At 45.3% G+C, this 26,701-nt stretch overlaps 1 protein-coding gene across 1 annotated transcript in view; it reads right to left on the reverse strand.

Moving 5' to 3' along the window:
* SLC2A13 (solute carrier family 2 member 13) overlaps positions 1 to 26,701 on the reverse strand; it is a 1,480,845-nt gene that overhangs the window by 1,183,070 nt on the left and 271,074 nt on the right. Inside the window, exon 2 of the mRNA XM_078680010.1 lies at positions 13,842 to 14,001. Within this exon, the coding sequence (XP_078536136.1) occupies positions 13,842 to 14,001 (160 nt within the window). The remainder of the gene's footprint in view (positions 1 to 13,841; positions 14,002 to 26,701) is intronic.

The following is a 26,701-nucleotide window of genomic DNA, read 5'->3' on the forward strand; positions in this document are numbered from 1 at the left end:
TTTATGAAGGGCGTGGGTGTCCTCATAAACACAATAGGGTGTGGGGGAAGTGGTGATCTTCTTATGGACTGTTGATGTGAAGCAATTGACCTCTGCTGAAATCGTATCATGTGTTGTTGTGTCTCTGAATACTCAGCTTTCACCAATTGTAAGTTTGAAAGGTACTTGCTGTATAAACAAAATAAAGTAGATTATTAAAATAAAAAGTTGATGAATTTTTTCAAATCAGGCCAAGCACATGGGAAGGGAAGTGGTTATACAGAATTCTAGTGCGTCCTTATAGCTGGAGACACCATTTGCCCTAGCCTTTATAACTTTATGAATGTCATTTGATTCATCAGAGCCAATCGTGGTGGTGGTTAGTTGCTGGTCGCTGGCCTGCAAGAGTGCCTTACAATGTGCTGGCCTGAGAATGTATTCGGGCCCAACTTGGGTAGCTGTTGAGAACGGTTAGCCACGAGGGGCATTGTACATGAGTGTGACCCTAAAAACAGAAACAAATCTTTTTCGTTTCCGCAAGGGACTTAAAACTTGGCTCTTTCAACAGTAATTTGTAGCCTCTCCTCAGTAAAACCAGCATACTAGTTGTTCTTCTCCGGTCTGTCCCTGAGCGCCGGGAAACCCACTGCGGGTAGCTGTGCGCATTAGAAGTTTAAATAAATAAATAAATAAAAATGGTGACATAGAGTTTCCAATCTTGGCATTGCTGGTAGTGGTGTTATGCTGTGGTTGATCATTTTTGTTGTGCCCGATCACTGGGCCTCCGGGGCAATCCACTGAATACTCCCTTTGCCTTTGAAGTAACACTTCCGGAATGGGATGTATTATTGTGTTAAGGCTGTCAAAAAATTGGAAACAGTTTGGGTGATAGCTGTTGCGGGGAAGGAGCATACAAAATGTCATACTTGTGAATTTGGCAGTTATTACCCCCTACCTAAAATCCATTTGGTGTCTGGGATCCTAATCCTGTCTGCCGACAAGGTAGACTATAGTTTGAACTGTGCTTGCAGAAAAGCACAGTTTAACCAGTCTTATGACAGTGGGCTGCTTTATAGCCACAGGGTTTTTGAAAATTCATTGTTGCTCGCTTGATGAGCACCACATTTCAACTTCTGAATGACTAACCTTCCCTCCACATATTGAAGGCTGCTCAGTTAGGAATATATCTGACATAACCACAGCAATTAAGCTACATTAGTGGGAGTTAAAATTGGGGGTGTACAACATTCTTTTCTGTTCTTCACCTTCTCTTATGTCTTTTTAGGTCTCCCCTCTGACTGCGCTACAAGCGCTCTTGCTTGCGAGAGATATTGTATACACCAAGGGGCTTGCAGCCCGCCCATTGCTTACCATTTGTTGGTTTCACTGTCACTCTTATTTGCCGCTTTCTAATTTGCCAGCATGTGCCGGCTTCATTTTCCTCTTCTTTGGCAGGAGAATGGAATAAGTACCGATTGCTTCATCTTAACTGCCGTCTTTCAACTGATCACACTGTGACTGAGGTACTATTTAAATTACTTTTTTCTTCTTTCCTTGTCACCCTTGTCTGTGTTGCTTTTTATTTCCTGCCCCCTCACCCCCGCTGCCACGTTGTCTCTTCCCACCCAGGCCCCATGTCCATATTGCTTCTTTCCTCCAGGAATTATTAAACATATTGGATGAATGGGTAGAGGAAAGGAAAGCCATAACGGAAGTGCAGTACGGTTTTAGAAAGGGCAATGGGACCATCGATAAGTGTCTCAACTTGAGCATGTTGATCGCCAAGTATACGGTGACTAAGAAAGGCCAACTTTCTATGACCTTCATGGACCTCTCAGCCACATTTGATTGCGTTGCCCACAGTAAATTATGGGCAATTGTAGAGAGCATGGGAGCTGACCCACCTATCATTACATTCATAAGACAGCTGTATTCAGGGGGTACTGCTTATCTTCGGTTTGGTAGGGAGGGGTAGTGTACAAAGACCTTTACATTGAGCGGGGCGTGAGACAGGGGTGCCTCCTGTTCTCCCTTTATACCAATAGGGTGGACGCAGTATTGGAGGTGAGCGTTAAGGATGTTCCATATGTTGAGGTGCCCCTCTCCCGATACTCCACTATGCAGAAGATGCAATGCTTTTAGCAAGGCCTGCCCGGGCACAGCAGAGACTCATAGAGGAGTATACAAGGCTTATGGAAAGCCTGGACCTGCGTGTGAATGAAGCGAAATCTCATGTACTAATTGCAGGGACTCACCCTAAGGAATCTCCAACATTTGATATAGCCCATCGAAGGGCAGAGGTGGTAGAAACAGCCTCATATCTTGGTATCTGATTTGACAGGAAGCTTTTATGGAAAGATATGGTTTTAAATTCCGATATTCTCTTAGAAAGAAGCATTTCAGCAATATTCAACTTCACAAAGAAGTTAGTGTCCAAAGCTATCCCCGAAATTCTCAAGATTTATGCAGCTAAAGCAAAGGCTATTGCCACATACAGGGCGGCAATGTGGGGCATGGTGGATATTGAACTCCTGCAGCCAGTGGAGGACTCCTTTGGTAAAAGAGTGCTTTCATTGCCTTCATAAGTTATATTTGCAACAGCGAGTTACACTTGCTGTATATTGGTGGAATGATTCAATTGGCACCATTATTATTATAGCACTCAATATGTAGGAGGAAGAGGGTAAAATTGAACCAAGTTGTGTTAAGGGACTGTTTAGAATGGAATCTCGCCAATAAGGTACATGGTTGAACAATGACAGCTCTGGGCCTACAAGTTTTATTTGACTGCCCCTCTATAGGTTCCGACTTTTCAAAGGCTAAGCTTAAAGAGATATTTTTAACAAATGCTGCGTTAAGAGATGGGAGCAAAATCAAAACCAAAGTACTATTGTATTATATCTAATGTCTTACCCTGTGAATCACAAAGCGCAGTCTTACCTGGTTTTTGTACAAAATACCCAGCGTCGTTTTATTTTTATATGGTTCAGTTTAAATGATTTCGCATATGCAGGATTTCCCCGCCAATAGCTATTCTATGAGTGAGTTGACCCCTTGTCCTTGTGATGGAGTGTCCACACAGTCAAATCTGCATATTTTATTCTTTTGTACATTTTATTTCCCTCACAGGAAAAGATCATTGTCCCTCATCTGCACAGATTTAATTCCACTCAGTATCAGCCAGCACTACTATTCATAAAACAGCTTGATGACCCACTGTGGTGTGTCATGCATTAGCAACATTTCTTTGGGCTGCTCTTAAACGAAGGTGATTATACCAGAAATATGATGAGGGTACCTGATTTGATAATGATAGTTATAATTTCACTCTGGATGAGGTTTTAATGACCTTCTAACATAGGATATCCTGTGTGCACAAATTCATTGCGGATTAAAAATTATGGGTCTGTATGATTTTAATTGTAATTACATTAAAGTGCTTATTTATTTGTCTTTTATAAACTAGGTTCAAAATGAATGTTATGGGGATCTAGTTGTGGGATAAACTGATTATATATGAATTGTACATTAACTGTTTTTAAAAAGAAATGTGATTTACGGAATTTGGTTTCTAATATGTATGTTTTAATGGTTATGTATGTACTTTTATGCTTCAGAACTTATGCAAAATAAAGTTGATGATGATGAACACTTCAGTCATGCTGAAGAAACTCAAATCTATATCAAGCATTACAACAAACAAACGCCTGGTATGGATCTAGATTTGGTGCTCTGGGACATCCAAATTTGCAAGAACAGCAATTACTTAGCTCTAAAATCGATATAAATATTTTTGGGAGTGAAGTAGGACTTCCCTTAAACCACTTAAACTATGTACCATCTTTGAGTAGGCAACCGTGCCCTGTAGTCAACAAGATAAATAAAAATTTAGGCATAAGGTTTGATATTGATTCCTCAAACTGCAAGCCTGCCCCTTGATAAAAAAAAGTGTTTAACAGGTGAAAATCTATTTCTGGGGCATGGCCTAAACCGAGCTAGAGTACGACGTCTTTATTCATTTTTCCGACCCCCGAATTCAAATTTGTCCCCGATTCCGAAAAAATCAGCTGCCACCCACAGCACTGGCCCAAGAATAGAAACGAAGCGGAGGAGGCACAGCATGCTGATCTCTCCCCCACCTGCCTGATGGAGTTTACTGGCTGATTTCTGCTCGGACCCGGCTAGCAGCTAAAGGCCTTGGCATGAGGCCTGGCCTAGCAGCGCCGCCATCTTGTACTCCGCTGTTGATACTACATGACTGTTGGGGTTTACCGAGCGACTTTGGGTCCAGGGGATAGGCCTCACCTGAGGGATCCTACCTCACCCATCGATCTGGCGAGCAGAATAGCATGGCTCTTGGCAGGCCTGCATACCTGCAGCAGCACATCGAGACCACTAGTCCCGATGATCCATTCCTGAAATGTGAGCGGCACAGCAGGGACCGACGAGTGCGTACGGCGACGTGGGCTGAAAAAGAGCCTTCTCCTATTGGGGTACAGTGAGAGACCATCGGCTCTGTGGGTTGTAGGGCTGGGACTCCGGAGAAGGGACCAGGGGAGGCCGTTGTGACAAATGGACGTCCCATGGAGACAATTTGCTATGGAGGTCGGCTGCGACACTGAGGTGAGCTGCCTGCAGTCGCATGCAGACACCACCGCCCCACCAAGTACAGCCTCACCCGCTGCCTCATTGCCTCTTCCCTGCCAGTGGGGTTCTCTTTGTGACCTGCGGGGCCCCCTACATCATGGTGAGCAGAAGGACAGCGTGCACGAGAACCTGCTGGGCCTCCGCTTGGCATTTATATTTTGAGGTCAACACAGTCTCCATGTTTGGAGAGCATCCCACTACAAAGGGAGAGGGTGGGGGAGTCTCTGAGCATTTGGTATTACCCGCGGCTGATGGCCTTGGGCAGCATATCATGCCCCCCGGGGTTAACTGGGGTGCTGGACTCGGGTGCTTCCTTCTGCTTCCTTCCTTGGAGACCTGCGCTGGGTGACATCACTGGGGGCCCTGCTGCAGAGGCTTTGGAGTGAGAGGGTCCTGCAACCTACCCAATAGACTTCATGTTAGACTAGTGGCGATGGTTGGAACTGTCCTCTTTGCACAAACTCTCCAACAGACAACTGATAGTGGAGAGATAGTGGAGGATATAAGCTGCATGAGGGGCTGCGGGAGTGATACCTACCTTGGAAATCTTTGGTGCCACGTGGTGGGCACGGAGCGGACTGTTAGATTTTGCTACACATGTGGTCTAGACCATTTGTATATCTAGCCCTTGGTCCAGTCTGCTCCTCTTGACTGCCTTGCACCATCAACTGTGTGAGGCCCTTGACCCCTCGTCCTTGATCACATCTGACGGTGGGAGCCCGACTGCTGATATAAAGGTGACTCTTGCCTCATTTCTCCGCGAGGTGCAGCTATGCTTGGCCCCTCCTTGGTGCATCCCTTATTGGGAATGGGGGGGGGGGGTCATTTGGGGCCTCATTGCAAGATTTTATGAGGTTGTGAAATACCACTGTGACCTACTTGTTGCCTGGAGCATCAACCTCTTAAAGGGAAGTACCCAGTACAAAGAGAGGCACGACTTACACCCCCCCCCCCAACGGCTAATAACTCTTTTTGCCTCTCAGCAACTGGTGATGGATCTCCTGGCTGCTGATACTACACTGCCCATGGACTGCTCCCCCCTTTGAACTATGCCACTCAACAAACCAGCCAAGGAGGTGCACATACCTCGCTCTGGAATAAGCTTGCTGTGATGTAACAGGACAGAAAGAATCCAATTCAGGACAAGCAAGACACAATCCCCACTCCTGTCCCAATAACGCAAGATAATATGTCACAATTCCTCCAGGAATTCCACTCAGAGATCGGCTCACTCTAAATGGACCTTTCGACCTGTATGAAGGACATCAGGAGGTTTGTAACTGAGATAGGAGAACAGATGGACAACCTGGAGCGCACAGTGGATGTCAGGTCGGAAGGCCAGGAGATGCTGTTGAGGCGAATAGCAGCTTTGGAAGCACAGCACATCAAACTTCAAGCTAAACAGGAGGACCTTGAAAATTGCAGCAGCGGAAAAAACATCTGCATCCGAGGAATACCAAAGGAAGTGGAGGGACCCAACATCATGGCCTTCATAGCAACTCTCTTCCAATTGATCAAAAGTGATTCAGGGGTTGAGGGTACATAATAGTTGAAGGGGACTTTAATCTAATCTGGGACCCAACTATGGAACAATGTTCCGGGACATACCAGGGCACAGGGGCTATGTCTGTACAATTGAAAAGGGAGAGCATGGCCTCAGGCTTAATCGATGCATGGCGCTACAAACACCTGGATTCTCAGGATTATTCCTTTTATTCACATGTCCATTCCACCAATTCTTGAATAGACTATGTCTTTATAAAACATACTCTTCCTCGCACCCTTGAGGCTGCGAGATATCTGATATTTCTATATCAGATCATGCCCACGTTGAGCTGCAATGATCCCGAGTCACACCCTCTATGGAGGGGCCAATTCACTGCCACCTCCCACTGCAGCTCCTTCGTGACCCTGTTAATGTTTAAAGAAATCCGTAATGGTATCAATGACTACTTTTCTGATAACACTGAGCAGGATGTCTCCCCGCATAAGATCTGGGACGGATTCAAGGCTACCATATGGGGAGTAATCTCTTTGAAACATAGTGTGAGGACGTGAGGACTGGCTGGTGGACTCTGGCTTGACCTCAGATATAAAGTCTCTGGAGCAGAAGGACAAGAAAGCAACTTGCCAGACTGCAGGACCAGTAGTGAGTCCACAGGACAAATAGGGCTGAACGATCCCTCTTGGTGCTTAAGCAAAGGCGCTATGGGGGGTAACAATGTGCGTATGCTTCTGGCCCATGGACTACGACAGGCACAGACCAGGGCTCACATCGCTAAACTGCATAGATTGGACAGGTGATGGGCGATCTCGGAACGTGATAAGCAACAGTAATTCCATGCCCACTATAAGGCTCGCTATGACTGGGAGGATGTGCCCCAAATGTTAATTGATTATCACCTGGCAGCATGCAACTGGACCCCATTCCAGACAGGTAATGCAAAAGACCTTGATGACTCAATTAAGCTGGAGGATATCCTCCTTGCGTTTTGCGCTCTCCCACTTGGTAAGACACCAGGGCCAGATGGCACCGGAACCAGCTGCTTAACTCTTTTGCACATTCTACGGACCTTACTCCTTCTATGGCAACAGCAGAAACCGGGCAAATACCCAACTGTTGTCCTATCACCCTTTTAACTAAAGACACAAAACTCTAAACTAAAATCTTGTTAATGAAGCTTGACCGGTATCTTCGGAGCCTTATAGACCCTGATCAGGTAGGACTTATTCGTAACCGCCAGGGAGTAGATAATGTGTGCAGGTTGGCACTCCTGGTGGAAAAGGTACACCTGGATGCAGAGAAGGCATTTGATGGGGTAAACTGGGCTTTTCTATACTCTGTACTGATCAAAATCAGGATGGGTCATTGCTGGAATCCTTTTTCAGCTCCCGCACCCAGCAAGTCTGGATGCCTCCCAACTCGTCCTCGGCCAGAGAAGTTCAGACAGGGTTCCCTCAGGGCTCGACGCTGAGCCCGCTTCTCTTTAACATCTACATGACCCCCCTGATATTCCTGGCCGAAGAACTGGGCGCCAAGATTATGGCCTATGCCGACGACATCCAGCTGCTGTTTACCTGGGAAAACTCGAACTTAGAAGTAGATGCGGCGCAAAAATGTCTGCCCGCCGTATTCACCTGGCTTGCCCAGGCCAAACTTAAATGTAACGAGGGAAAGTCGGAAATCATCCTCTATGGGCAATTCTCCCGGCAGTGCGGTCTTGTGTTAACACCTTTGCAGCAAACTCAGGCTTTAAGGTAAATATGTCCAAATTGAGCATACTTAAACTAACAATCCTGAATCCTGAGGTACCCGTGTTGCAGGGCTTGTAACCCTTCCACTGGTTCCCTGCAGTGATTAGATACCTGGGTCTTAATCTGACACCTACTCTTTCCTCTTGGATGGCAGCAAATTAGCTACTGCTCTGCCGCGTGATCATGGAGAACCTTTGACAGTGGAGGCGTATATATGTCTCATGGTTGGGCAGGGTAAATGTGATTAAAAGGAACATTTTAGCACACCTCCTCTAACTCTTTCAGACCCTCCATACCCCAATCCAACAGGACGCAATTACACTGCTGCAACGTGGCCTACGTGCATTTATATGGAATGGTAAGCGACCCCAAATTTCCTCTGACCTCTTGATGTAACCCAGTGACAGAGGTGGGTTGACGTGTCCCAACCGTTTGGAATACTATTGGGCAGCACACCTGTGATTTATCTCCACTAGGGTCACTAGTTAGAGCCACTAGTTCCATATGAACGGGGCAGTAGCATGTAGACCTTTATGGGAACTGGCGAGATTTACCAAGCATGCTTGGCCTTGCACTGCTATGCTGCTATACCGACCGAGCAAGTCCTAGACATCTGGGATAAACTGGCACTAACAAATGGACTGACTACTTTCCCTTCAACTAACACATGGATTTCCCATTAACCAGAGTTAGCCCCTGCCCTATTCCTGCATGCTTTCCACGCAGGACGTTACGTGACTTCTTCCTGGGACTTACTACAAAATCCTTTGACCAATGTAAAACGGAGTACCATCTTTCTGAGTCCACTAAACTGCAGAATCCACAGTTGCAGCATTGGGTGCTTCACCCCTCAGTTTGCCAAAAGGTCATTCATCCAGACACCCCATTTGAGACCCTGGTTAGGACCTATGAACATTCTGGAACAAGGAAGCACCCGTTGAAAATTCAATCCAAGCAGTGGGACACTTTATGGCGCAATATCGCTAAACCATACCATATCCCCTCTCTGAGGGAAAGAACCTACAAACTCATGCTCCAATGGTACCACACACACACCCGCCTATCTGCTTTCTACTGCAGTGTGTTAGCTCTTTGTTGGTGATGCGGACTGGAGAGAGGCGATTTTACACAGATTCGGTGGGCCTGCGTCCTCATCAACACCTTTTGGAAAGAGGTTCTAAGTCACATGAAAGCTGTATTGGGATATCCTCTTCCTGCCATCTGCCGTACAGTAATCTTGGGACTACGATCTTTCAACCTCACAGCCATGACACATGCTGACTGGGTTCTTATTAGTTACATGCTGCAGGCAACTGATTGAATTAGCTAGGAAACAAACACTACCGCCCTCACTGGCACAGTGGCTCACCCACCTCTGGCATGTGATGGCAATGGAACAACTATCCCACAAACGGGCAGGTATGGACGCTAAATTCCCAAAAATATGTCAGCCTGTACTTAGCTACCTCTCACACAGAGTTCACCTGCTTCAACCCCACCGAAACTGAAGGCATTGGAACTATTTCTCTGATTTTAGGCAGATTTGATTCTCTCTCTCCCACATATATACCCTCCTTGCTTTAAATGCCAGTAAGGCTGCGCTATATTATGACGGATCCCCACCAATGCATCACATCAACAACTTTGACCCGACCAATGTTTCTTTGACTCTTGTTCCGTATTTAATTTGTTTAATCTTCCTTTGGGACCCCCCTTCTCTCACTTTTCCCCTTACCCCACTTTTCCACATAAAGTGTCTACTCACTCATCTTACTGCATGTATGCTTTTGATTATACAACACTGTCCCAACAGCATTGCTGATGTATCTACTGCGCTTTATGATTACAGTCTTTCATGTATTCTTTTCTAATTTCAATAAAGAGATTTAAAACAAAAACCTATTTCTCCATTTGTCCCTGGCAAATACGACCATTGTAGCTAGAGGAGCCATCAACTCCTGGCAGGACTGTTGCAATGCTCTGAATGCAGGTTCCCTAAAAATGTGTTTGACTTGCTACACAGATTACAGGGGTCACAGTTATTTATGGTCTGAGCAAGAGAGCTTACTTTATTTCTACCCTATAACATTAAATTACCTGTCACCTAAAGACCACATTAGGTTAAAAATATTCTGCTTTACATTTACAAGCCTTCAACAGCTCACTCACAACAACTTTCTGCTAACAATAATCCTTATTTTCCGACATGGAGCCTGTGGAGCACAAATAAAGCGTTATTACAAAGCAATGCATTTTGGTCTGTTTCATCCAACCACAAGATGAGATTGTGCTTTCTCCCCACAAACTCCCTTGATCTTGATCTCTAATTCTGGAGATTGAGAGCTATGTATATCACCCCTAAACTTAAGGAAAATGCTGCTACTTTACCTACACGGTTACGCAGTGTTAAGACCAGTGCCAAGATGCCCTTTAGAAAAGTGGTGCCAAACAAATGCTTTGAATTAGTCATCTATTTGAATAAGGTTGAGTTTGCCCATTCAATAAAGAACAGATGCCAACAAAACGTTTTGAGGAAACTTTTTCAGCCTTGAGCATTTAATTATGCATTTGTATGCCCGAGGAAAAACAGCTGAGGAGCATTCTTCCAAAAGCTTTCCAATGAGATCAAGATTGTCCATACCCTCCACAGAATTCATCTATACATGGATGTGTTTGAGTAATGCATAAACACATTTGACACAACTTAACAAAGAACAAACAACTTTCTCAAAAATTTGTACAAATCAACACTATTGACACTAAAGTCACGACAATTTTCTCAGACTCTGTGGGAAAGTCAAATCGGGATCTCCCGCAGACCCGCTAAAACCTGCCCATTTTAAAGAAGCCTCCGCACTTATACTCAGTCCCCTCCGTGAAATTATTAACTCTTCCTTTAGATCTGCCATCATACCCACTAGATGGAAGCAGGCTTGGGTATCCCCCATAATTAAAAACCCACGTTAGACCCTACAAAACCGGAAAATTTGAGGCCAATATCACTACTTCCTTGGCCGGCCAAGGTGGCTGGATCCCACGTGAATAGCATCTTAACGAAATTCCTCTGCGCTAATTCCATCCTCGACGCCTCCCAGCACGGATTCCGCGCGGGACATAGCACCGAAACGGCACTTCTAGGTGTAACAGAACATCTTCGGAACATCATGGACTCCGGTCAGACTGCAGCGCTGATTCTTCTTGATCTCAGCGCTGCCTTTGACACGGTCTCACACGAGGTACTGTTGCATCGATTGGAGGCAGTAGGAATCTGTGGACAAGCACTAGAATGGTTCAGGGCATTCTTGACCGGCAGGTCCTTCCGTGTATCTACCCCCCCCGTTTCTATCAATGGAACGTGCAATTGAGCAGGGAGTACCCCAAGGATGTGCACTCAGTCCGACGTTATTTAATCTCTACGTCCAGCCACTGACTGAGGTCGCCAAACGATGGGAGCTTTCTATAGTCTCATACGCGGACGACACTCAGTTAGTGGCAGTGCAGAGTGAAGATTCTGGGCTGAACGCATCCAAGTTTAAACTTGGCTTGTCCGCAGTTACCAACTGGATGACATCTAATTACCTACAGCTTAATGCCAACAAGACTGAGGTCTTACTTGTAGGAAAGGATGTCTCAACCTGGGGAGTGAAATGGTGGCCTAATATGCTCGGAACCCCTCCTGAACCCAAGAGTGAGATAAAAAACCTTGGAGTCTGGCTAGACTCGTCGCTTAATTTTATTACCCACACTAAAAAGGTTGCCGCTACTTGTTTTGGGATTCCTTCGGAACCTGAAGCCGATCCTAACATTTTTCGATCCTCCTTCTCGCCAGCTCATAGTTCAGTCCTCCATTCTATCTTGACTTGACTATGCGAGCTCCCTACTTTTGGGAGCTAACCAGGCAGAGGTAGAAAGACTGCAACGAGTCCAAAACGCGGCGGCAAGAGCCTTGACAGGGCTACCCCGCTCCCAGTCGGTCTCTAGCACCTTGACCAAACTCCACTGGCTGCCCGTGGACAAGAGGATTGAATTCAAGACCCTCTTTCTGGCATTTAAAATCTTGCACTCTGCATCTCCCTCCATGCTCTGTCCCTTGCTGACCCCCAATATCCCAAGGCGCGCGTTACGCTCAGAAGGTCAGCACCTAGTTGTGATTCCTCTAATAAATCGCATGCGAAAGGGTGGACGCTCTTTCCGCTATCTCGCAGCGAAACTATGGAACGCCCTGCCACTCCAGATTCAGGGCCTACAGGACCTCTTGCCATTCAGAAAGGCTATCAAAACCCACCTCTTCTGTTAATCTCTCTGTTATGTTATAGCTGCATGTCCACTTCTGCAGTAGCCGTTTTCCTGCTCATTAAAGCGCCGGGACGCCCCTTAGCTGGGGCAGCTGCGGGCTATATAAGCACCTAGAACATAACATAACATACTGAAAGAAGTCTAAATAATTAACTACGGTCATCATGTCAGCTGGCTTTCAAACTACTTTAGGTAGCTCATCTCAGTCAAACCCATATCAATGGTCACCTGCCAAGCGTCTCTCACCCACCAAACATCAGCTTCTTTCATACACCTCCAAGGAATCCAAGTGATGTGACTTGTCATTGATACTAATCATTTGGCTTTTTCAGTTGTCTTTTTTCACTTTCAATTACAAAGCTTTCTGCCTCTGACTTAAACACATTTCTTTTGACTAGCTGAAGTCTTCAAGAAGAGCTCCTTCTCTGGCTCACAGTTCTGGCATGTTTCTGTGCTGTCTTTGTTATTTCCCTGGATCATATAGATATGACAATCCACAAAAAAACTTGACCGTAGGTGGAATCCGAGATGAATATCATATTGAATTGATCAGGCTACAATATTATTACTTAATAGTAAATTCATTATCTGTAGTAATTTATAATAATAGACCCTTCACCGCGGACAATGCACCGTGGAGACCAAAGCTCAGCTATGAGGCTACAGTATCAATGCATCACACAGAGACTTTCAAAAGAAGACTTTCAAGTCTTACATGTTAATGACAATATTTCCTCAAAGTTAGAAAGTTATATTTCCACTAATCCAAACAGCAGTGTGTCTGTGTGTTATGAGTATGACATTTACACACGTTGTAATAACATGTGGAGAATTTTAGCGATTCATTGAATAGTTACAACTATACTTACTTGCGTAGTGTAAAATATGTAAAAAAAAATATTTGTAAAAATATATGTGTGTTCCTTTTAATTATGGAGGTTATTTTGGCGGGAATATTTCCCTTTAAATGTCTTGTCTACACATTGAAACTCTATGACACTGTTGAAACTCGTTGATCTACTTACTGCACTGTTGGTGGATATGAAAATTGAATAAAATAAGGACTACTTACAACTTGCTGGTGCCTGGCTGGGCTGCTTTCTTCAAAGCCCTCGGATTGTGGGGGATTTTGTTTTGGAGAGTGTTTGTTATTATATATCATTACAGCCCTACCGGTTCTAAAATACAGCCTGCCAGCTTTGTGAGCAGCTCAATGGCCGATAAGCATTTGGATACCTGTAACCCAGGCACCAGTCTTACTGCTATGAGTCTTGCATGCAGAGGTACACACGAACATAAATTCATCATGCACTAAATCTAGGCTCAGTACATAAGTTGTAACATTAGACATTTAGCTCAATATTTTCTCAATGCTAACTTAGCATTGATTTTGGAAGCAGGCCGACAGCAATCGATAATTAGCATAGTGGCTGAACACAACACTACAACATCTAGGATTCACAAATTCGGGCATTTCCAACCCGGCGGCCTGTTTAGCCATATGACGGACAGGGCCCTTTCCACTCACCCACAGAGACTGCAGCACAGGGAGGCAAATGGTTGAAAGGGTTTACTGTAGCAAATTGGCTAGCGGGATAAGGCAACCTTAGCAGTTCTTAAATAGTATCAAGAATTTGCAATAAATGTTTGATTGTGTTACCAACCTCCAACCATCTTTGGCAAGATAGCTAAAAGCTCCATCAATAACAGCTGCACAAAATTGCCCTCCCGTGATGAAGAGTGTATTAATTGTAACCAATCTTCCTCTTAAATGGGGTGGCGCAGACTCGGCAATATACACTGGGACGGTCATGGAAGCAATACCTATAACAAAAGAAAACACAAGTTTACTGTATTCCACTGATGCAATCATTTTATTTTCATAGTCTGTTCAAAACAGAACATTTATTTATTTTTTCCTATTTTAGCCTAAGTATTTCAGTCAGTCAAAATAATGTTTATTCGGTTAATGAAAACCATAAAAGATACGGACATAAATTGAATAAAAAGATTAAAACAGACAGTTAAAAACAAGTAATAAACAGCCCCGGGGCAATTGATCTTGACATAATAAAAAATAGGTGAGTAATAAAAATTCCCAAAGATAAAAATAAAACGTATAAAATCCAGGGCCCAATAACCATAATAAACCTCTTCAGGATAGAAAAACAAGTAAACAATATGCTCTGAATACAAATCACCCCCTTCCTTTTCTGAGTCTAACAGCGGTTATTAAAAATCTGGCAACATTAAAACTGACACATTCATTGGATAACACTTGTTTGCTAAAGGATTTCATATAAGCCTTGTCCTCGCTGCATGAAGAAGCAGCGCATTCTACACAGAACATTTTGAATTAGACTTATCTCAAAGACGAGATTCAGAACATAAAGCTCTGATTGTGTGGGGTCTAGTTGGAAGGAAGGTAAAGAAGCACATTTAGTACTCCACTTCCCGAGTGGAATACAGACCGCCATATTTAGAGATCTCCACCAGGCAGACAGAAAGCTCTGTTTTTTAAGGAGAGAAGCAATTACAGCAGCTTTGCTGGAGGCACTGAATTGCTCTGAAGGCACACTCTTCAGTGTGCCAACACAGCAAAGTGTTTTGTTTTTCAATATCAAGTATATCTAAAAACTACTCAAAAACTGGTGGGCACTTATCTAATAACTCAAACTGCACTGACAAGCTGGGAGCTGCCTCCCAGCGTGTGGGGATCATTTTGATGTCTTCCTGTTCAGGACTGTTGGACTTGGCCCTTCTTGGCTAAAGTTCCTTAAACGTTTTGCCTCCCTCCTAGACCTTTTTCTGACATTGTGTTGCCGACTTAGGTGCTTTGGGCACTTTGCCACTGCTGATCAGTGTCAAAGTGCAAGTCCTCCCTGTATAAAGTGTTATGGTAATTGGTTGTCCATAATTGGCATGTTTGTCTTACTAGTAAAGTCCCTAGTAAAGTGCACTATGTGTGCCAGGGCTGCTAATGCAAATGCTACTAGTGTGCCTGCAGCACTAATAGTGCCACCCACACAAGTACCCCTAAAAAGAGATCTCGGGCTTGCCACAGCAGTGCCTGCGCACAGTTTGTTAACTGCCTTGTTTACCTGACTAGTGCACCCTCTTGCCAGGCCTTACCCTCCCCTTTTTATGGACATCAGAAACCCTATAGTAGGCCCAAGGTACCCCCCTGGGCAGGGCGCAGTGTATGTGAAAGGTAGGATATGTACTGAGGTGTGCACCACGTCCTGACAGTGAAATACTGCCACATTTGTTTTTCACTGTTGTAAGCCCATCTTGCCCATAGGACAGAATGGGGAATGCTGTGTCACATGTTTCCAGCATATCTTCCCATAGGCATAAGATGGAGAGATGGAGTTTAGTGTGCCTGAACTTAGAATTTAATAACACATCTTTTTATGAAGATGGTTTTTAAATTGTGTGTTCAGAAACCATGCTTTTAGACGTGGTTGGTTTCTTGTCTTAAACCATCCTGTGTGCCTCTGCCTGGTTGTGTATTGACTGTCTGGGTTTAGATGTGACAGGGTCTGGGTAGTGTCCTTACACCAGAGAGGAGTAGGTGAGACAGCAACAGGATGCCCTGCATTTGGTGTGGGGGGAGGATTAGCCCCCTGGATGTGAAGAGGGCTGTGTTGTTGCCACAAAAGGATGGCTCCACCTCCTAGGGAGCGTCTGGGGCCCAGACCCTCACCATCAAAGGAAGAGGATGTGCACTGACAGGAAGACACTCAGGCCTGGTTTGGACCGGGCTCAGAGCCCCCTGAACACAAAGACTTCAAAGGCATTTAGGGGTATAAATGTGAGAGCTGAAGCCCCTGAACTAAAGACTGAACTCAAGCCTGAAAAAGGATTGAAACTACTTCATGATCAAGAGGAACCTCTGCCAAAAAAGAACAGCTGAAGAGACTGAAGAGAAGAACTGACCTTGCTGTGTGTTCTGGGGCTGGCCTGCAGTTTGTTGATTTGACTAAGGAGAGGACAAGGGATTTTGCTGTGTGCTGTATCCCCCTGCTTGAAAGGACTTTGCTGTGTGCTGTGTCCTGAAGTAACTTGTCTCCAAGGGCCCGAGTGGAGCTGGTTCCCTGTTGTGGAAACTCAGCAACATAAAAGTTTCTAAGTGTGTCTCAGCGACACTGTATGCACGTGCTTTTTGCAGTCTGAGACCTTCGTGAGTATTTCCCCCATGACCGTGTGCCCCAGAGCAGTCTTGCACTCTGCTTCGATCGACAGCGTGACCAGAAGTACCGTGATTGTTATCGCCATTGGCCCGGACAGTCGTCCCAAGGGGGATCCGTGATAAATCATCGCCGCCTACCTTTGCCAAGGAGAGGCCTGTGAACCTTCCCCATCGTGGGTCCGAGGTCCTTTGCTCAAGATAAGTGGAGTCTCGCCAGGAGCCGATCAGCTGCGAGGCCGTTGCCTGGTAGCCCGACTCTCACTGCGAGGGGCAGCCGCCGCAATCCCGAAGCCGCAAAGTGTGACGCCCAAGCCGCGAAGAGAGGAGAGAGAGACTGCACCCCCCCAGGTAATGCTCAGTGAGCGTGCATGTGTCACCGCCTGCAGCGGAGTGTGTGCTACAAGGGACCGCTCTCGGCCTTTCCCACCTTTGCAGCGTGAGCCTCCGCTGTACCGGGGTCGGACTGTGGAGCTGCACTTTGTTGCCTTTATAACAGTATTGGGGGCATATTTTGGCAAACGCTGACCGTGAGTCAGCCAAGAGTGGCATAGAGACCTTCACAAGCAACGCGATCGGTGCCGAACTGCATTATTACTTGCTTTTATGATCCGCATTAATACGTGCACTACGAACTGCCTAATTACTTGCTTTTATGATACGCATTCGTTTTTGCACTACGAACTGCATTATTACTTGCTTTTACTATCCGCATTAATACATGCACTATGAACTGCACTATTACTTGCTTTTACGATCCGCATTACTACTAGCATTAAGGACTGTCATATTTCTACATTACGTACTGCATTACGAACTGCATAGCATTGCATTAGGACGGCATTAGATCATTGTGAACTGCTCATTAATACCGCAAGAACCTACAAGTGATTGTGAGCCTAAAAACCGGCGCAGTGAAATATTACGAATACGCATATGCTGGATATTTTTATCGTTTGGTCATATGGTATTTCTTCTTGATAAAGATACCAATATTTTACCTAAATCACTGTAGTGTCCATTTGTGGTGTTATTACTGTGTTACTGGGAGAGTGGTTGCAAATACTTTACACATTGCCTTGGAAATAAGCCTATCTGCTCGTCCCAAGCTACCGTAGAGTGAGCAGGGGTTATCTAAGAGTGTGTCCCTCCTTGACTAGAAGCAAGGGTCCCTATTTGGACTAAGGTACCTACCTCAGCCAATTATAGACCCCCAGTTCTAACAAGGACCATTAGACTTTTGGGGGCGGGGTAATAAAAAATGACATTGGAACATCTGTTGTAATTTAGCAGCAATTAGGTTAAGCATTAGCAGAAGACATCTTGTATTTAGAGACTATATTGTCCGTTGTGTAGAATCCATTTTGTATTTCTGGCAGCCATTTTGTTTGCCGTGTGCTCGCCATGTGCTCTGTCCTACCTTCCTGTCAACTGCTCTTGAAATCTGCCTAGAGACTAGATATATTTAGCCTCTTCTGTTTCACACATGCTCAGTTGAGCTTACAGCTGTCCTCAACTTGTAACTGTCAGGATGCGTCAACCAGAATTAGCTAACTGTCAGCCCCTCCCTCTTTTTGCCAGCACACTCTCTGTATGCCCTTATATGTATTTAAAACCAGCATTCTGTACTTGTACCGCCTTCATTTGAGCCCCTGTGTGGGTATAAAAGGACCAAGCTCCTTCCAGTCAGTGTGATACTTCATACATTGGCGAAGGGTGTTGTGTGAATGTAATTCCACCTCATGAGGTTTAATAAACTCTGTCTTATCTATTCCAGTTTCTGTGCCAACTTCTTTCTATTGGTCTGAGGACTCTGTGCAGAGAAGGGAGAACCCCTAGCACTGGTAGGCCTTGCTGAGGCTCACCACCACACATCCACCTTAAATAGGTCAAATGTTCTGAGATACTCCGACCTAAAGCCAAACGTCATTTGAATTGTCTGTCAATGGTCTCCACCATGGCTGGAAAACATGGTGGTCCCCCAACTCTAAATAAAATAAGGCCCCCAGTCATTACATCAGATCTACTCTCTATGTCTATACCTTTTTAATATTTATGAAGAGAGGCATCTTTGGCAGCAGTAAAAAGCACTAAAACACTCACTTTTGTAAGAGGGCTTTTGAAAACAGCATAAGGAATATGCTCCATAAAGCACATTCCAGTATGATTTAAACAGTTAGATGGGACCCAAAGACAATGAATGCACATGCATGCTAAATATCAGAAATATTTTACTGGTATTATCCTTTTAAGGCTAAAACTATGGCTTTTCAAATACCTATCGCTAAGTTCAATCCTAGGCATGATTAAAAAAGAGAGCTTGCAAATCGCTATAACATTCATTTAGTAAGATAATCAACCACTTCTGAAAGATTTGGTTTTACGCTTCCGCTTTAATGATAGCTACATTTTGTGGTAGACTACTATGGTATTCAAAAATATGCCTATTTCTTATTTTGATGTTTTTACATCTCAGTATTTATCTTTGGAACTAAGATAACATATTAAGGACTGCAATGTTTCTATCAATATTTACCATTTCAATATTTTCAAATAAAAATTATGGTAATTTAATACTCTGAAAATGTTCCTATGCATAATTCATATAAAATGTCCTTTCCTGCAAACTTGTCCAACCTTTTTTTCCATTAAAGTAATACATCTGTACATTGCTGCTGCTCTTAGATGTGTGTGTAATACGTGTAGCACACAACCTAACGAGAAAGCATTTATTTTTGTAATGCAATATTTGGTTTAAAAGGGTTAAGAGCTGCAGATGGAATTAGGGCGAAAGGGGAAAAGAGAAAAGAGAAAAAACTCTGGAAAAACTTTGCTCAAGACACACTGTGATTATCTAATCAGATTATAAAACCAGCTGTTTTAAAAAAGAAAAATCAAAACCTATTTCAGTTGAGGATATTTAATAGTTACGACGCAAAACCTAAAATACACTGAATGCATCCAATACTGTTTAGATATGCAACCACAACACATCAATGCACTTTCCATGACTTCAAGCATGACCTCTGGTATGATATCACAAACCACATCATTAATAACATCATTGATATTGCCTCACTTTTTACGTTACATGAAGATTCACTCACAAATATTGCTTATTGCGAGAGGCATTATATGGAGTTGTAAAGCTGTGGTACTACTCGATAACTAGAAGTACTTCCATATTACATCTATGCACAGACGTAAGGCTGAGGGAGTTGGGCTCATTCTTTAATATCTTCACTACTATTAAGAGCCAGGCTAGGCTTCAGCACAATCTTCAACATCTATATGTCATCACACTATTTGGACAAAAAACGTCTCCACTAGTTACACTTTCGTTCAGTGCACTTCATTATCTGCAGTTGTAAGGCTGCAGTGCCACTATCAACATCAAGATTTTTCGCGCTCTCTCTCTCTCTCTTTTCTAACCACAGTACTGGATCCTAGGTTCAGTCCTGGGACATCTCCTGTAAACAGTTGAGTAAAAGCGTTTTGGTTACAGTAGTGATATTTAAGGAATATTATTGTATTTTAAAATTTGACAGAATTCGTATGGAAGGAAATACAAGTTACTGGTAAGTACGGTTAGAATTACTTTTCAGGGTCAGTGCTGGGCTAAAAGATGCAGCACTGGGTTCTCTCCTGAAAACAGGTGAGTAAATCAGAATTCGTTGTCCGGATGATTTTAGGTGAATATTTTAAAGTTCCAAAACTCCACACAGAAGAATTTCCAAGTGAAACCAGTCAATTTTAGCCTTTGGAGGAAATTCAAGTTACTGTTAAGTACGGTTAGAATTACTTTTCAGGAGGTACCTGGTGGGCTAGTTGCCCCCCAGCGTACCTCAGGAATGAAGAGGAATTAATTCCCCAACTTAAAAACGTGCCACAGGGCGTGTTTGCATACATATCACCTTAGGCCCCACCCCCTACCTTCACCACTGTGCAAACGTGCCCCGTGGTGCATTTTAGGTTGGGGGATTAAGTCCGCTTGAATCCTGAGGGTCCCTGGGGTCCAACTAGACCACCAGGTAAGCGCTACAAGGCTGCGTTGCAGAGAGATGTAAAAAGGGGCATGGCCTGGACCACCTCTCTGCAACGCAGCCCTGTGGCGCTTACTGGAGGTACCTGGTGGGCTAGTTGGCCCCCAGGGACCCCCAGTATTGAAGGGTAATTAATTCCCCAATTTAGAACGTGCCACAGGGCGCGTTTACAGGGTGTTTTTGTGAGCTGTCGGGGCCTAAGGACGATCGCTTCTCTTTTTGAATTTTTTTTATAGGCGTCTGTGTGGCTCCCCCCTCCTTTTACTTTTTTGGAGCCCTGGCGACCCCATCCCCCAGGGCCTGACCCCCAAATTTAAATATAAATAATTTCTTTATGGGAAGGGGGCCGCGTGGCCCCCCTTCCATGGCCAATTCAGGGCCCGGGGACCTCATCCCCGGGGCATGGCCAATTTTTAAAATATTTCTATGGGGCGGGGCTGCATAGCACCCCTCCTCAGGCCACTTAAGGCCCTGGGGACCCCATCCCCCGGGGCCGGCCATTCTTTTATTTATTTATTTTTTAATGGGGAGGGGGCAGCATGGCCCCCCTCCCGGGCCACTTGTAGCCCCAGGGACCCCACCCCCCGGGGCCTGGCCTCTCGTTGGGGGCCATGGGGGGAACCCCCAACCTCCTCACGGTCCCAGCCCTGCTCTTGCTTCAATGAAGCAAAGCAGTTTGCAATGGCAGGGTGGGAGGTGCGAGGCTCTCGCCCTGCCATTGCAAACAGCAGTGTCCTGGGGGTGGGCACCCCAGGACACTGCAGGAGCCGGCCCTGGGGGGTGGCAGTCCCCAAGCCCATCAATGGCTTCAAGAGGGGGGCCGCCACCTTTACCAAAGCCCCGGAGAGTGGTGGTCCCCGGGGCTTGGGGGTTCATAATGGACCCCCAAATTAAAAACGTAGTGCCCTGGGAGGTGGCGGTCCCCGAGGTGTGTGGGAGGCCCAAGACCCCCCCCCCCCACATAGGTTTCTTATTTTTTTTACAAACAGCCCTGGGGGTGGCGGTCCCTGGGGCTGCAGGGGGGCTGTGAGCTCCCCTGCATATATTAGCAAAAGGCCCAGGGGTGGCGGTCCCCGGAGCTTGTGGGGGCCTTAGAGCCCCCTACCCTCTTATTTTTAAAGCCCCTGGGGTGGCGGTCCCCGGGGCTGCGGGGGCTATGAGCCCCCCACACAATTTATAATAAAGCTCCAGTGGGTGGCAGTCCCCGGGGCAGGGGGGCTCCTTTGGGTCCCCCACCTAAATTAAGTCATTGCCCCTGGTATTGGGCCCCCCGGGGCTAATATCTAATATTGCGCGGGAGCCCGCGTTTCTTTTTTTTTCCATCGCAAGATCCACGCATCCTGCGCGGATTTTGCCGATTTAAAAAAAATAATAATTTTTTAGGGGCCCTAGGGGTCCTTGTGGGACCCACTGAGTAGGCCTAGGGGATCAGAGTGTTTCTACCCTTCCCCCTTTTTGCGTTTTCTGTGTTTTTTTTTTATAGGTTTCTTGTGCCTCAGTTCTACCGAGGCACAAGATGGCTGCCAACACTTCCAGATCTCGAGTCTTGACAGCCAATTAGAATAAAGCTTGTGCACGGCAGGGTGCACATAGGGTGTGCAGATCCACCGCGGCCATACATATATATGTACTTTTAAATGTCATTTTCTCAGGAACTACTGAACGAATCTACACCATTTAAGAAAAAGACACGAGTCTGAACTGAGGACTACCTCTTTGACAAATTGGGGGTTATTCCGTTTAGCAGTTCGGGCTGTAGCTGCGGCTAAAGGTCCCTATGGAAAATTGCATGGGGAAACCACGTTTTGGGACCCCCTCTTTTTCTCGGCCCCCGCTACACGAATCATCCCGAGACTTTCAGGATATGAGCGGACCGGAGCTGGACATTAGTTTTGAAAATTTCGTGACGATTCATCAACCGGCGCCAAAGTTATTCCAAATAGAATGTTGAGGATTTCCTATGGAAAATAGGTCCTAACTATAACTACCCACTTCCGCACAGCCGTGTGGCGAACAGTGAAACACAAACAAAACGAAATCTGGCACTGTTGTTTATTAGGTCCTCAGATCTATATATGCATACACACAATGTCCCGTCAGCCAAACTATTTTAAAAAGTATGGTGGACTGCAACTCAATTCATGTCCAAAATGTCACCGCTGTTTATCAGTGATTTGCTCTGCAATGGCATGTGAAGTTGTGAGTAGTGTACGAGAGGGCATTATCATTGAGTAGCTAACCATAAATAGGGCACTTTATATTTTCCATTATGACCATAATGTCCCTTGAAATTAAGTTTTCAAAGGCAATTGTTATGGCTTCTGTGAGAAAATCCCCCTTTTTGTGGGGTTATCCCCATTTCTGTTGAATGTTATTTCTGGTTTTTAAGAATCAACAAACTGGACGCCGCTGCCTAGTGCCTAGTGTATGTGCTCTGACTCCTAAAACATGTACACATTGGCTACTCCCTCAATGGCATATTAAAGGCTCCTGCAAGTCCATTGAACATGCTGTAGAAAGTAGATGAACTGCATTGAAATTTTGTGCGACAAGGAAAACATGGTTTCAGGCCTCTGATGTAACATGACTGCTGCAGTTCAAATCTGCAGACAAACCTGTCCAAATAATTTGTCTGACAGGAAAAACTTCCTTTTAAATATTAATAATTCATCCCTATACAGAACTTGTAGCCCACTAGAAGTGGGAAATATCAAAATTTTATTTTGCCATGTCCCTACAGCAGCAGGCCCTAAAAGCTATTTTCCCTTTGGGAGGCTCTGACTGTCCTTTGAGTAAAATTAAGTGCAGGTTAATATATGAAATTTTCTAACTGGGAGTAGTACAAGATAGAGTTTAATGTTGAAGTTAGATTTCTGATAAATATTTAGGGAAAGTGAATTTTGGAACGTTATCCTTTCCATAACTTAAGCTCCTGGAAGCTAATTTCTATTAGCCAACCAGCAGCTGCTACTGCTACTGCCACTCCTTGACCTTAATGAGGTGTGAAAACTGCTATCAGAGCAGAGTCAATGGCTTAGGACTAGAGATAGGATGGGCTGGGGTGAAGTATGAGACACATGGCAGATAAAAAGGATTTTAATTTGCTTCAAAGGGACACAAGTGAGGCCTGTCCAGTCAAGTAGAAGGGAAAGCCTGAGGAAGGAAAGCATTTGATCTTTAAGTCCTCTGCAGCTGACTGGGCATACGCCCAGTGGGGGACAGGTAGTCTCAGACCCAGTTTACTGTATCTGAGGAAGGTGGAACTGCTCATTTGCCTAAATACACCACTGGCTATTCCAAGGCTCCCTTCAGGGGCAGAAGGCCTGGGGCAGCTTAGAGTCCCCTTCGAATAGTGCACTGTGAGATAGTTTACATGAAGGCAAATAGGATGTGCTGAAAAATTGGAATGGGTTGCCCCTGGTATCTTTTACCTCATTGGTTAGGGGTATGCCGGAGTCCCCACCATCCATGTCTAGTGAAACCTAAGTTGGCATCTCAACCACAGCTCAACAGTACACGTTCTGGACTAGTAGAAGAACAGAAGACAATTGAACCTATTGTCTGAAAAGAGATCTGAAGGGCTGGACCTGCTCCCACTAGTACCTAGGACAAAGAAGTGGACTCCAAATGTCAGTAAGACGACCTCCTGTGTGCCTACAGGGACATCAAACACAGCAAGACGCCCTTTTCCTGGAGTAACCAGAGACTAGTTGCGAATGGAAGAGGACCAAACCCTACTGGTGGCCTCTGCTGTGGTTGCTAATCACCCCTAAGTGTTGCCCCTGAGTTCCTTGGAGGCTTAGTGGTGTCCAGAAGGACTTATTCTGAATTCCCTGAAAATCTGGACTTCCAGACCTCCAGAAGAGTTAAACTAACCACTCAAGTCAATCCACCCAAGACATGATCTCGCTGGGCAAGAAAATCAAGTTGGTCACCCAAGAATTTTTTTCTGCCTGAAAAAAATATTTCAGCAGACCCTCAGGGCAAACCTATCAACTTTGGGGCAAACTTCACCTTTCCAGGTACAGCCTGCTGCCTTGCCCCATGGAGGAATCTGATCTCCGAAAATGAGACTAAGTTTAAAGGTAGAAATCTGGATCGGGTGAAGGCGTCAAACGCATCTGGCCAACAAGAGGACGTGAACATTTCCCTGCCTCTGCCTTTCCCGCTAAAACCTACAACTTCACCGGGACCTCATTCAATGCCTCTGGGACCTCATTCAATGCCTCTCTGACTTTGACACATACAGTCTGCTGCCTTGCCCCGCTGAAGGATTTGGACTTCATTTCAGAGACTTGGGGCCTCATTACGATGTCGGTCGAAAAGGTTCCGGATGGCATTCAGTTTGTCCGAATCCGATTCGGAACCCGTCTTTCCAACTGATTCTGAAAGCCTTCCGACTGAACGATTACGAAAGTCGGAAAGCATTCGGACTTCACAACTCGGTTACGAATGGCATTCAGAGGAACAGAGTTGTTCGGAGCCGACTCGTACAGATCTATGGACCAGCATTCCGACCAACGGATTACGATGAGGGATTCAGACAGCCTTCCCAAATCGATTGTTTTGACATGGATCAGCTGTCGAAAGTCGACTTTGCGGCCCATAGCAGGCCCCGCTTCACCCGGAGCCTTCCGAATGGGGGCCATGGGGGTACCCATGGGACCCCTCTTTTCAGTCACTGCTCCCCGGGGTTGAGCTCTCGTTTAAATTCTTGAAATCTTATGCTAGACTTAACAAATTGGTGACACTATTTCTTGCTGTGGACTCCCTTTCAAACCAATTAATAGTTCCCTTTTTTTTATAGTTTGTCATCACAATTTGTGAGTTTAGAAGATGATCTAATTGCTTTGTTATGAAGACTTTTTAATGGATGTCTTTTATTCTGTAATAAAACACAGATTCACCTGTCTGCAGTACTAACTAGACACCTTTCGTGGCTGGGCTCACCAGCCACTCTGCATGGGGTTTGACCCCACCCTGCAACATCTTCATTTGCTCTGGGCATCGACATGCCTGGCCTTGATAGACGATGTGGTTTGGCCCATAATCGAAGCCCACTTCTTTCTGCCTCTGCAGTCCACAGAGCACAGTAATCATCTGGGTCTAGCAGGTTCTAGCCACACACTGTGTGTGGCTTTTGCCCATGTCCTACGCCCATTTCCTCATTCACCAAGAGTACACATGGCACTTCCTCTATTCATTTTTAATGGCCTCTAGACAAAAGGCTTGAACACCACATCTTATCCAGTCCCCTTGGTCCAGTGACTAGAGTATGCCCTTGAGCCATACCTGACACACTGGGCATAGTGCGCCACAAATCTATGTGCTGCACCTAAAACAACTGTCACGATCGTCAATGGTACTTGTACCCCAAAGAAAAAGTCTTCAATAATATCACATTAACACTACTTCACAACCAAGAGCCCGGGTTGGGCAAGGCAATGTAATTAGTCCAGACAGGTAGTCCTTGACCTTAGCTGGGGATAACTGAATTAGATTATGAGTAAGTGGGCTGGGCTACAGTAAAGTTCACTGGGCTGGAGTCGGATGGACAGGGAGTCACTGAACCTAGGGTTTTATACATCGGAATTGGGAGTATGACATATCACTTGATCAGACTAGAAGTCATTGAGCCAGGCAGTGTGTTACTTGGCCACGAAGGAAGAGGTTCGAAGTAGCAGTCACTGGGTCAGGTTTGTGAGTCATTGAACTGAACTGGTTTTCAATAGGACCAAATCTGAGTCCATGCTGTTCTGCGGTTCAGTGGGACAGCATGGCACTCAATCTGGGTCAATATATCAATCAGTATTTATAGAGTGCGGCTTATCAGACAGGGGAGGTGGGTATCCAGGCCATGAGATATGATGAGCCTTAGTCGAAAAACATAGTGTTATGTCCTTTCTGAAGTTTGCAAGTGAAGGGAGGATTCTTAGATGGAGGACGAGGTCATTCCAGGACTTGGTGGTGAGGTAGGTGACAGAATGAGCTCCGCTGTTGCTCCGCGGGATGCGGGGGACATGTGCCAGGGCGAGGGATGCAGATCAGAGTTGTCTGGTCAGCTGGTGGAAGGTCAGGCAGTGGGTTATGTAGGAGGATCTAGTATTGTGCAGGGTCTTGTAGGAATTAAGTCAGCAGCTTGAACTGGCATCTCTTCTGGATCTCTTCTGGATGGGGAGCCAGTGGAGACTTCTGAGGTAGGGTTTGATACTGCTCCTTTTGGGGAGGTTGAGGATGAGTTTGGCTGGGATTTCTGTACTGTTTGTAGTCGTTTGAGGAGATGAATGGTGGT

This window comes from Lissotriton helveticus, chromosome 1_1 (genome assembly GCF_964261635.1).
Source record: "Lissotriton helveticus chromosome 1_1, aLisHel1.1, whole genome shotgun sequence".
NCBI classification, from domain to species: Eukaryota; Metazoa; Chordata; class Amphibia; order Caudata; family Salamandridae; genus Lissotriton; species Lissotriton helveticus.